Genomic DNA, 11,776 nt, shown 5'->3' on the forward strand with positions numbered 1-11,776 from the left:
CAGGGGTTCAGCAAACAAAAACCAGATTCAGTTCTGTCAAATGGGTTAGATGATTCCATTCCTATGTCTAGTATGGCTTTATGGGAATGTTTGGCAAATATTATGTTGTTAACTAAAGCCTGTATCCTATGGAGGGAGCAGAAGCAAATAGCCAAAAAGACATCTCACTTATGTAGCAGACACAATTACAAAAAAAGCAGGCTCACAGTTGAGGGCCTTGTTCAAGGGCCCAGCAGGGAAACCACTCACCCAACCCAGGGATTCGAACCCACAACCTTTACAGACACAGCATCCCACCCTGCTGAGCCACACACCACCACGAGACACGAGTGCCAGAAGGAATGTTCTCCTTTCATTATCATCACTCATTTAGTCATTTAACAGCATGTCAACAATTCACTGTAGCATACTTAGAGTCCCTGAGTGAACAGTTCATTGTGTGTTCTTTCTTTGGGACTGCATTAAAACCCGCAGCTTTGCTCGATGTTTCATAATCCTGTGAATAGTACTGAAGTCCAGCAATAGCGATTAGAACAATGAATAAATAACCCAGGGCAAAGACACTTGGTATTAAATGATATAGATTTTATTGGTCAGACATTATCGGTTGGAGGCCTGGGGTGAAGATTACAAAGCTGAAAGGTTAAAAAAGAAGAACCCATGCGGCAGGGTGGGGTTCAAGCAGCAGTTGGGATGTACAGACGTCAAACACGGTGGCTGGGCACACACTGCCCTCACATCCTACAGGAATCACACCACTGGTCAGATCAGAACCTGCCACCAATGCAGAGCAAGCTTTATAATGTGTGTCTATGTTAATCAGCTCATTGTCTTTTCTGTTTCTATTTGCCACGATTGTGACACAAAGGTGTTTCCGGTGTGGTGCTTGCGAAGCGTGTCTTATGCATGTGTTTGTGTGTGTCCATTAAAGTGTAGGAGAGTGACTGGCGAGGCAGGTGAGTGGGCAGACGTTTAGGGGTGGGCGTGGTCCTTGATGACGTTCCACATGGCTAATAGCTTTTCCTTCACCTCTTCAGCCAGGGGCTTTAGCTTGTTCTGGATGTCTTGGTTACCGTCCTTCAGGTTGGTGAATGTCTTAGTCAGGTGCTCCTTGTATTCCTGGGCAACGGGCTCAAGCATTTCCTTGAGCTCCTGCAAGCGCTCGTTCACCTTGGTACGGACAGCTTCCACAATGGGCATCAGCTTGGACTTGGTTTCCTCGACGTTGGTCGCGACCTTCTCACGCAACTCCGCTATTACGGGCTGCATCTTCACCCGGAACGCTTCCATTTCCTGACGATGCTTCTCTGTGTACTCCTTCAAGACGGGAGTCAGCTTCTCGCGGTATTCCTCTATATGCTTGTGGATGACCTTGCGCAGTTCCTCACGCTGGGGCTCCAGCTGCGTGCGCAGGCCATCGATATCATTCATGATCTTCGTGCGGGTGTCTTCGGTCATGACCGCCAGCTGCTGACCATAGGGAACCACGGTGTCTGCGGATTTCGTGATTATGTCGTGAACCTTGTCGAGGCCCTGAGTCATGTATTGCCTATTGGGTGATAAAGCAGAGAGAAGGAAAGATCTGAGACATCTGGTGGAGCTGAACAGAATTAAGTCAGATTAGCGGCATGTCCAGGATAACATGAGAATAAAGGACAGAGATATACATTTACAGGGGACAAGACCATCATGGGGTGGGATGACATAGACCTACTTGTAATCTTTGTACTCTGTATCATCCAGATGAGTAAGGGCTTTGTTCACTGATTCCTTCACTTGATTCAGGTACACATCTATAACCGATTTCACATGGTCCAGCTGAGAGGGGGCATCAGCCTGCAGGACTCGTGCATGGGCCCCTGGTGTTAAAAATAAAGACTTGGGTTGCCATGTGCTAGAGACATACTAGTAATTAATTCTGCCTTTAGAGAAGCATTTACTCCAGATGCACTGATATGAAGAATATTTACACCCATTAATTTTATTGTTTGTTGAACTCTTGTTCAGGTTCAGCAGAGGATCTCTATTATAATACATAAAGTAGTAGATACTGATCATTATAAATGGTGCATTTCTTTGTTTTATTCCTAGATTCTGGGGCAACGTGACCGTAGCCGATACCAATACTAACCTGCGGCCAGCAGGACCGACAGTGCGAGAGCCACAAACTTCATGGTGGATCTCTGAAAGAGAGCAAAAGATAGATACAGTAAGCAAGCCAACAAGGTCCAAGTGAAAAACAGTAAATGTAAGACTGTGGTTATAGGTAATTAGTGATTCCTCTGTTGGTATATCCTTCTACAACCGAGGCACTTTGCCCTGTGGAACAACAAACAATGTCCATTGTCTTCTTAGCCAGTTACTACCAAAAGTGTCTATAATCCTTGTGGGCAATGTGCAGACACTCACTGCAGGGATCTCCTGACCACATATTTATAAGGCTTACAATAAGATTACCCCCCTACTGCTATCTATTCTGCATTCCTCATGTTACCTAATTCGCTAGCGCATCACATGGACCTCGGACCTCAATCCGGCTTGTTACTGTGTGACTAATAGCACCCCTGCTCAGATAAAAGCAAACTCCCACCAAATGAAACCGAGTTTGACGTCAAAGACCTGGGACCCTGCTTCTCCAGGAGACACCCAATACACAAGACAGCATTTTGTGTAAATCTGCTTGTCCTCCCTCTCTACCGTTTATTCTCTCACACACCTTCTTTCCAAAGGAGCACAAACAGAAACAATTTTTAAGGCCAAAGAGAGCATAGCTTAAGCAAGGCACTCCAGAAACTCAAACCCAGCTTTATTACATTGTGTTTTTTTAACCCCATCCATTGACCTCATTACAAAAATACATTAGAAGCAAACTCTGGAACAATAGCGCATTACACCGTTATTTTATAATGCATATCTGACCATGAAATAGCATAATACTATTATGGAATGCTTGTCCGAAAATGATCTCTATGTAAATGCACAAGACGGTAATGACAATTACAATTATTCTCTGGCATAGAATGAGAAACGTCTTGAAAAGGACAAACATGATCACCTTAATTCTTTCTCTACATTTTCCCAGCCATGTAATATTACTTTATACTTTATACAATCTCACATCTATCACTCTGTTCCCTTCTTCCAAGCGTCTTAGACTCACGTTCGCTGCCTGTGCTCCTCTTACAAGCCCCTGCTGTATTTGCCCTGGAGTTTCTCTCTTACCTGTAGTTGCTGGAGCTGTGAGAGTCAGTGTAGCAGGATAGAGCGCTGGGCGCCTTTTATAAGCGGATGGGTGGCAGTGATGGTGAAGTTCATGTCGGCGTGGAGGGTGGACCTCAGCCTCTCACCTCCCCACTGTGCAACAGCAGAGTTCAAAGGTCACCGACGGAAGAGTCAGCAATCAGCAAACACACAAACAAACCCCCGACTGCAGCACAGAGATCCGACTAACGCCTGCTGTGTCCCCCCTTCATCCCCCACTCTGGGATGTGAAATTAACTTGGTAATGCAACGAATGCTTTGCAATTCACAGCAATGCGAAATGTTACTTTGACAATATTTCTCTGATGTAAAAATGCATCTTGAGTGGTTTTTCTTCCACTCTGAAAAAGTTACCCACTGTGGTGTAAATGTGTTTTGCACCTTAAATGACCTGCCAGGATTATACAATGGAAAGACATCAGACCAGCATTTCACTTTGCATAACAAAGGGACTTGAAACAGTTCTAAAAAGAGCAGCTCAAACAGTCGGCTCACCTGCAGGAAGTCAGGCCACCGGCTGCATCACACAGACATGCTCAGAATGGTCTGTCAGCTCTGTGGTTTGTGTTTATTTGAGTTGCCTGACTACTTATTTATCTTTAGTCTCTTTCATGCATTTTGGCTATGAATTAAACAAACTTTTCTGATTTTTTTTTCTTTAAAAAAAAAAATACATTTTTAAAATACAAAAAATATCCTTGAAAAGAATAGTATTATGCTAACCCATTTTTTTTTTGTTAATTCCTCTTTTGAATGAATAACATTCCAGGTCAAAACACCACTTAAACAGGCAGAGCAGTCTCCAGCCAGGTCAAAAGACAATAGCTAGTTTTCAAACTTAGTTTTCAAATAAATAAATAACTAAATAAATACATCTGTCTTGAAAGGCTTAACATTTAAGGATGACAGTCCCATCGTCTGATAGAGGGTCCCATGATAAGAGCATGAAATGAAGTTATCTCTGGAGCTGGTCAATCGAGGAACCCTGACCGAGCGTAATGGAGCAATTGGCCAGCAGAGATAAACAGAGAATGTTGAAACACAAACAGAACACTGTGGCTCTATCACCTTTGGCAACCATTGTCAATCAAATTACACTGTCTGCTGCAAAATCTACCAGGCCAAAGGGGCATTGTTGACTCGGCTGTTGACTTGCTGAATTGCCTTTGGACTTTGCTTATCACTTCGCTTATTCCTTTTACCTGTTGTTATGTGTCTTTTTTCCTTCTGAAAATACTTCTGAATTTTAATGAATCCCTCCGTCCTGCTGTGTTTGTCTTTCTTTGAAATCCTAAATCGACCCCCATTCAGCAAGAGTGTCCTGACAGCTGTATCTAAGATGGCAATTGCATTTATTTAAGAGAGTAAATTACAGATAGAGTCGCATTTCAGTTTTATTAATCAATACGATCGCTGATGTCTGTGGTCCAGGAGTAAACAGGGTTACTTCATGGAAACATAACCTGCATTGGTTTTGGACTTATTTGCAGGTCTTCTTGCGGTGTTGACTATTTCAGCAAATATCCTGTAGCAGAACTGTATGGATGTGAGTCATTCAATCGTAGTGATTTTATGCTAACGCGTGGCTGACTGAAGGATGAGGACAGGATTAGAGCAAACATTCATAGTTGATATAATCTCACTTTACTTCACTTATCCATTTCTCAGTTGTCTTTAAAAAAAACTGCCATTTCTTAAGATGTTTCTTCCATTTTTGTTTCCATTTTATTTTATTTTTTTCAATCGGGATGAGTAACAAATTACGGAAAAAATGTGTTAAGCTGCTGTGCTAGCAACTGGGAGAAAGGAATGGTAATTAAAAAAAATGAATGATCAAATGAAAATGTGCAATCCGTCGCACAGTATGGTCTGCTTCAAGCAGACATTATATGCTACATCAATTGTAATTTAGTAGTAAAAATGAACGCTGCAGTATCTGAAATAATATTCTAAGGCTTGTAACTACAGGGTATTTATAAATCTTTCAGGTAAAATTTTACCAAAGCAAAAAAATTAAAAAAAATAAAAACTGAAGAGAAGGTGAATCTTTTAAAGAAATGCACCCTTCCTAGTTCTCTCTCACCCCCCTGCTCATTTATCACCATTTGTCCCGTCATCGTTCCTCTCAGTGATTTTCACCTATGGTCGTCAATACTTTGCTGCTGGGGACACACAGAATTGGAGCATGTGTTCTAGAATTTATAATCCTGTGAGTAGTAGATCAAAGGTTTACATGTAGATATTCCAATGCCCAGATTCCATTGTCTTAATCTATACTGACTTATATACAGGATAACACTACGCCGATTTGACAATTTATACATTAATGGTAACATCTACCAAGTCATCTTTTAACAAATATCCTTCTGACTTTCCGCTGAAGGAATTAACTTTCTGTAGTCCAGCGCCCAATAAGAGGCTTATGTGATTTACATATTAATGAAATAAAAACACTGACTCTAAATGGAAACTTCTGAGTGACACTTTACACAAAAACTGAAATACATTTATATTACTTTGGAGCTACTGAAGTACACAGCTATAATAATATCCATCTAGTCTTCTTCTATTTGATTGTCCTGTACCTGGTCAAGGAGTTATTAAAATGTGCTTATTATATATAATACTTATTATAATACTTGTGTGGCACACAGTGGGTCAGTGAATAGCACTGCTGCTTGACACTAGGCCTTGCTCTGCGTTATTAATGATCCAATTAATCATGACATTCAAGAACATATTACATTTAATCAGAGGTGGATAGTTTAGGTCCAGAAAGTAAAAATCCAGACCAAGTCTTTGTTTCAACTAATCAGTTGCATATCAAGAGTCTCGATGACAGAGTACTCAACTGGCTGGTTGAAACAAAATCCTGGTCGGATATTTTTACTGTCTGCACCTGAACTGTCCATCCCTGCATTTACTAGTGATATTCCTACTTAATGTGATGGGGGAAACAATCCCCTCTCAATTCAATCTGTTCTGTGGTTCTCCTCGATGAGACTTACACAGAGGACGCACCTTTGCACCCCCCTATCACCCTTCATATCTGAATCCGATACAGGTCACTGCTGAGATCACTAATTATTATCGACATCATTACATAACTGCTTTTGCTATCACTCCTGAGCATTTGAGGGTGGTTTTCACCATTGATTCGCAGCATTACACCACTGTGCATCAGCAAGAAAACGAAAATCTGACTATGCAGAGCTGCCACACGAAATATGCAACGAGGTATAGCCAACGCTACAATATTATCTGGACAAAGATTTCCAGCCAGTGGGGGTTTTAATGTCGGGATTTATCCTGATTTGTTCCGGTTTAATTAATTGTTCAGTGGCACGCGTGGAATGTGTCACGATAAGCAGAGATTCGAAGAAAAGAGTAAATTAAGTTTCTTTCAGGCTTTGCAAATAGCTAGCAACTTTTTTTTTGCAGACTATGCTGTTTAAGTCAGTGGCTTGGCAGGATAAGTTTAAGGATTAAGGGTCCTTGCAAACCTTCACCTGAATGGTTGTTTCTCATACAGTACCTGTCATATAACAGGCTTAATTTAATAAGCAATTCAATCGGGAAGCCTTTTGGCTATGAACTGAGCATGTGTCATTGCATAATTGCATGGAGGTATATGTGTGGATGGTGACAAGGGTAGCTCTGCCTCTGTACAAATCAAACCTGTCATATTTACGGGGACAGTGTGTGGTTGAGTGGGTTAGGCCCCTGTGCTCATGATCAGAAGGTCGCCGGTTTAAATCCTGTGGTCAGCAGAATGATTTCACCATTGAACCCTACAACATATGACCTGAATTGGTTCAGGAATTGGCTGCCCCTGTTTTCTCAATTTTATATAGCTGTGGTTTTGTTGACGTTCTCCTGAGCATGAAGATTAATATCAAGGTATCACCATCCAGCCGTATAAATTGGCTAAATTATAAACTGTCCCAGGATTTTCAGCTGTAAGTGCTGGTATAAAATAAGGAATCATATTAAGGAATGTGATTAATGAAATGTAACAATAAGAACATTTTTTAAAATTTTCTTAAAATAACACAGAAAGGATAATTATCAGGATGTGTGTCTGATTGTTGTTGATGTTTTGTGGGTCACAAATGTCTTAATGACAGTTATCTAGCAATCACATGACATTTAGTCTGTCATTGTGTCTCCACATTACATCTTCTCTGTTGAAAGTTAGTATAGTTTGAATAAAAATAAAAAGCCTAATAAAGATTAAATTTTTATGCATTCAAATTGCTTATTCGGTTTATTGTGTTTGTATACAGTACTGTAAAAAGTGTTAGGCAGTCAAAGGAAATGTTTAAAGCTATTTATCTGTGTAGTACAGTAGGTGTATATTTCCTCAAAACAAAAATTTAACATTACAACATGTTTAGAATAACACAATACAAACTACCTGAAATTTCTTATGTTCTCCAAAAAGTTAGTGATGCCTTGTCGGGTAACTAGATGAACCACTTTGGTTCCCAAACCTCTCCTCAGGGACACACCAGCCATTCCATGTATTCTCTACATTTCACATCCAGCTCAATTAATTAATTGATAAAATTATTCTAAAGAAGTCAATGATGTATTGTAGTGCTTGTGGTTGAGTCAAAAAGTACACGAGGTGTATTGGACAGTTGCTGGAAATACAGGGGTGATTTTGGTAGAGGTTTTGAAATGGTTAAGCTAATACTCTTGAGACAAAATACCTTCTTTACGCAAACATGAGGATCATTTAGACATAATTTATTTGACTGCCTAAGACTTCTGCATGGTACTGTATGTTATTCTATTAATTTGTGTTGTATATTGAATGAACATGTTTGAAGTTAGTGCAACACTAAGAGTATGCACATGCAACAGTGACTGAAAAGGGGTTAGAAGGTACAGTTTGTTTTGGCTGCTCATGAATACGAATAAAAGTTCATGAGGGTAGACACAGGATAATCGTGGACAAATAAACACCCACATATAAAATCAAACACATGGTTGTACAAAATGTACCTTAATCATCCCTTGTTTCAAAGACGGTAGTCAAAATGGTGTAACACGTTTTCTTTTATTTTCTAGGATACACAAAGTTGTTGTTCCTTTTCAGTATTGGGTCATGAATTCCTTATTATGGGAACGCTAAAAATGATTCATTCAAGCTTTGAAACTGAAGCCTTTTCTCTGGGTGCCAAAAGTGGAACACAGTGCTGTTCCAGGAAACGCATTTGGCAACCTTAGACTCCCACACACGTTCCCTGGAACAATCATTGACAAAGTAAAAAAAAAACTTCAACATTATTATAAATGTTTGAGCATTCTAGCTATCATTTAGTTAAAAAGGTAACTGCGATAGAATTCACCATTTAACAGAAGTGCACAGAAACGGTAGTGGTGGATGGACCAAGTGGCCAGTGACATACCCCTGCTTCTAAGAGACAGTCAGGTCTCACTGTGGTGACACTATCAGGTTCACACTTGGGTGAGGACCATCAAAACGTTCATTAGACTGGTTCTGCTGCACATTGAAGAGAGGAAGTGGGGAGATGCTGTCCGCTGCATGCAGTTCTAATTGTTAAATAGAAAAGGTGCAATATCGATTACAAAAATGCCATCTCCCTCAGTGATCACCCCTAAGGTGGATACAACTCAATAGTTCACACTAGCACATCTAAAAAAATCGAGCCTATTGAATCCAAGTAATCCAAATGTTATTGAACACCAAAGCAAGACGTGTTGCCTGATTTACATCACATTTATTTATTAGCAGATGTTCTGGCCAAAACATTTACATTTATTCATTTATCGGAGCTTTTTATCCAAATTGACAGACAGGTGAGGAAGGCTTGGGATGATTGAGTATCCAGAACCCCTGGACCACTTCAGTTTATAGGAATTTCTCTATGGCATAACAGTACTATTTTTACTGCTGGCCATGGGATCTGACCCCACAACCTTCTAGACAGGAACACAGACCCCTATCATGCTAATCTATTTTTTGTTTTTCGTGCAAGCATCACTGAGATAGGTATTTGCTGGTATCATGGAGCTGGATATCTTACTAGAACAGCTGGCAGTAAATGGATAGAATTTGAAAGTTACTTTTCAAAAATGTATCAGCTATGCCTCCACCCATTCTTGAAACATTTCCCAAGAAGCACTGGACATAAGCCAGTGGTCACCAACTGGCGGACTGTGGTCCAGATCCTGACCAAAATACAATTGAATCCAGACCACACAATCGACCCCCACCCACCCATGGAATTTGGCCTTCAGGGAAAAATAGCTAGAGACCCCTTCTCTACAGGGAACTGAAAGACACCAGTTTATCTCTGTGCAACTAAATATTAATACTTTAAAACCTTGCCTGCAACTAATTACTTATGTGTGAGTAATTCTGCATCAGCTTAGTACCTCGTTGCACATTTGTTTTCTACTCATGCATGTAATTGGTCTATACACATCTCATAGGAAATAAATTAAGAAATGCATGGTCTACTTGTTTGACGAATGACTTTAATATATATGACTCACCCTGATTATAATTTGATATTATGCAGTCAAATCTTTAGGCAGTTGATCTGGGCTCTCATTAGGCTCTCATTAGGCATCAGGGTCCAACAAACATCATCAGTCCGACTGGCAATTCCAAGCCCAAGGACGTATCTAATTGCTATTGACATCTCAAAATAATCTGGCAGTGGTCTTTCACATTTTCTCGAATGGAATACACTGAGATTGAGAAACCAAAAGCTACAGAAACCAGCTACAGAAAATGGGACTGTAGCAGCCCTGGTTAATTTATTAGACATCCTCCTGTAGAAAGGCTGTAGGTGGTTTAGCCATTTATTTGTATAATTATGATAAACACCCTAATTATCAGTTAGCGATATCTTTTATCCTGCCCACGGTGTCTTTTAATATGCCTACATTTTTTTGTCATTCCAGAAAGGTGACTTACAGAGTCTCATCTACACAACTGATACATTTTTACAGATGTACCAAAGCTACCATTGAATTTTAAGGGTTTGAATTAAAAAACTCCATGTTGCATGTAAGACTCGTTTCCTGAGCAGTGTGCTGCTTGCTGCCCTGGCAATGTAATGGGCTAGCAGTATTTATGAGTTTCAGCAAGCAGGTTACCAGGGAAACGTGGCTTAATTTTAGGACTGTAGTCATTAATGAGGCATTCCTGGGGTTTGCTGAATTTGATTAGAAATGCTCTGCAGTAATTGTTATTGTATCCAAATCTTTGCTTGTTACGACATTTTCCTGAGGCAGAAGCTAACCTGCTGTATTCTGCTACATTGTGATACATGAATTATTACTCATACCCGATTTGGTGAGGGAATCATCATTTTAGCTTGTATGTGCAAACTTTTATTTAATGGTTTGACTTTGTAAAGACTTGAGAATAACCGATTGTTAGACTGTATGGGAGTGATAGCCATGTAAATTGGCTTCCTGTCTGGAGTAGATGCTGAAAATGTGAACAATTCGAATAAATTCACTTTTACTTGACACTAAGGCACAGCTAGCTTTATGGACAGACTTCTATGTAATTATGGGTTTGGAAAGATTACCTCTTAATACATTTGTACCTCTTACACACTTTTTTTAGGTTAGTCAAATCTGCGGTGGTAGGCCCAACACTTCAGCCAAGACCAAAAAGCACATTTTTGGTTTTAACTTTACCAGAGGTGGCGTTGGGTAAAAATCCTGCAACGGTCCTTGATTGCCCTCGTGTGGGCGACCTTAGAATTACAGCTCATCAAACGAACACTTTTAATCGAAAGTGATTTTAATGTTGAGGAGGATAAACGAAGAGAAACAGTTCTGCTGTATTATGCAGCTTATTGGTGTGCTTTTAATATCTATTATTTACAGAATGCATAATCGAAGCAGCTTGTAATACTTGGGCCGGCCCCAATAAGTAACACTTACGTCATATCTGTGTGAAAACTAAACGTCGTGCTCAAGAAACATGCATTATGTCAATTTGTTCTGAGTAACAAAATATCCATTGGGATTTAAGTTAATTCTCGTAAACTTAAAATACACCTACAATAACTACAATAATCGTACTGCTGTACTATATATGCTTTTATCATGAATTTGTCACAGATTGAACCTGGTGTCTAATTTTATACCATTCGATGTTATATCCATATTGATGTGGATTGATCAGGTCATCAGGAATGTTTAGGTAAATGAAACTGACTCTGCATATTGTAGGTGAAACTTAAAGATAATTAGCATTCGATACTATAACATGGCTACATGAATTAAATTAGAAATGACTTACAATCTATGTATGAGAAATGCATTATAATCTTATCTGATGTTTTCATTAAGCAATTAATGCAAAAAAGAACGTCTTTTTTTAATGTTATATTCCCCTCTGTAGCATGATTAAGCAAGTAATTCCAGCGACACAATTGGAACTACAAGTCCCGTGATGCTCTGGGGAATTTGAAGCGAATTGCTCCAATGAGAATCGCCTCATTTACCATTACGTACA

General features: G+C 39.8%; 1 protein-coding gene across 2 annotated transcripts; it reads right to left on the bottom strand.

Moving 5' to 3' along the window:
• Positions 1 to 564: 564 nt before the first annotated feature.
• On the bottom strand, positions 565 to 3,309 carry LOC111844026 (uncharacterized). Of its 2 annotated transcripts, none has more exons than XM_023812098.2 (4): positions 3,223 to 3,309; positions 2,132 to 2,183; positions 1,715 to 1,859; positions 565 to 1,549 (listed from the first exon to the last, which is right to left on the bottom strand). In XM_023812098.2, the coding sequence occupies exons 2-4, from the start codon at positions 2,172 to 2,174 to the stop codon at positions 973 to 975; spliced, it is 765 nt and encodes a 254-aa protein (XP_023667866.1). In that variant the 5' UTR covers positions 2,175 to 2,183; positions 3,223 to 3,309; the 3' UTR covers positions 565 to 972. The 2 variants fall into 2 exon arrangements, with proteins under 2 accessions (XP_023667866.1, XP_023667867.1); XM_023812099.2 differs by lacking the exon at positions 3,223 to 3,309 and adding an exon at positions 3,161 to 3,185.
• Positions 3,310 to 11,776: the final 8,467 nt, after the last annotated feature.

This window comes from Paramormyrops kingsleyae, chromosome 17 (genome assembly GCF_048594095.1).
Source record: "Paramormyrops kingsleyae isolate MSU_618 chromosome 17, PKINGS_0.4, whole genome shotgun sequence".
NCBI lineage: Eukaryota > Metazoa > Chordata > Actinopteri > Osteoglossiformes > Mormyridae > Paramormyrops > Paramormyrops kingsleyae.

Bases quoted from the DNA above. Each gene is read 5' to 3' on its own strand.
- LOC111844026 (XM_023812098.2), bottom strand. From the start codon at position 2,174: ATGAAGTTTGTGGCTCTCGCACTGTCGGTCCTGCTGGCCGCAG. The intron at 1,860-2,131 runs GTTAGTATTGGT...TTTTAACACCAG, and splicing joins GTCGGTCCTGCTGGCCGCAG to GGGCCCATGCACGAGTCCTG. The intron at 1,550-1,714 runs GTAGGTCTATGT...ATCACCCAATAG, and splicing joins ACAGAGTACAAAGATTACAA to GCAATACATGACTCAGGGCC.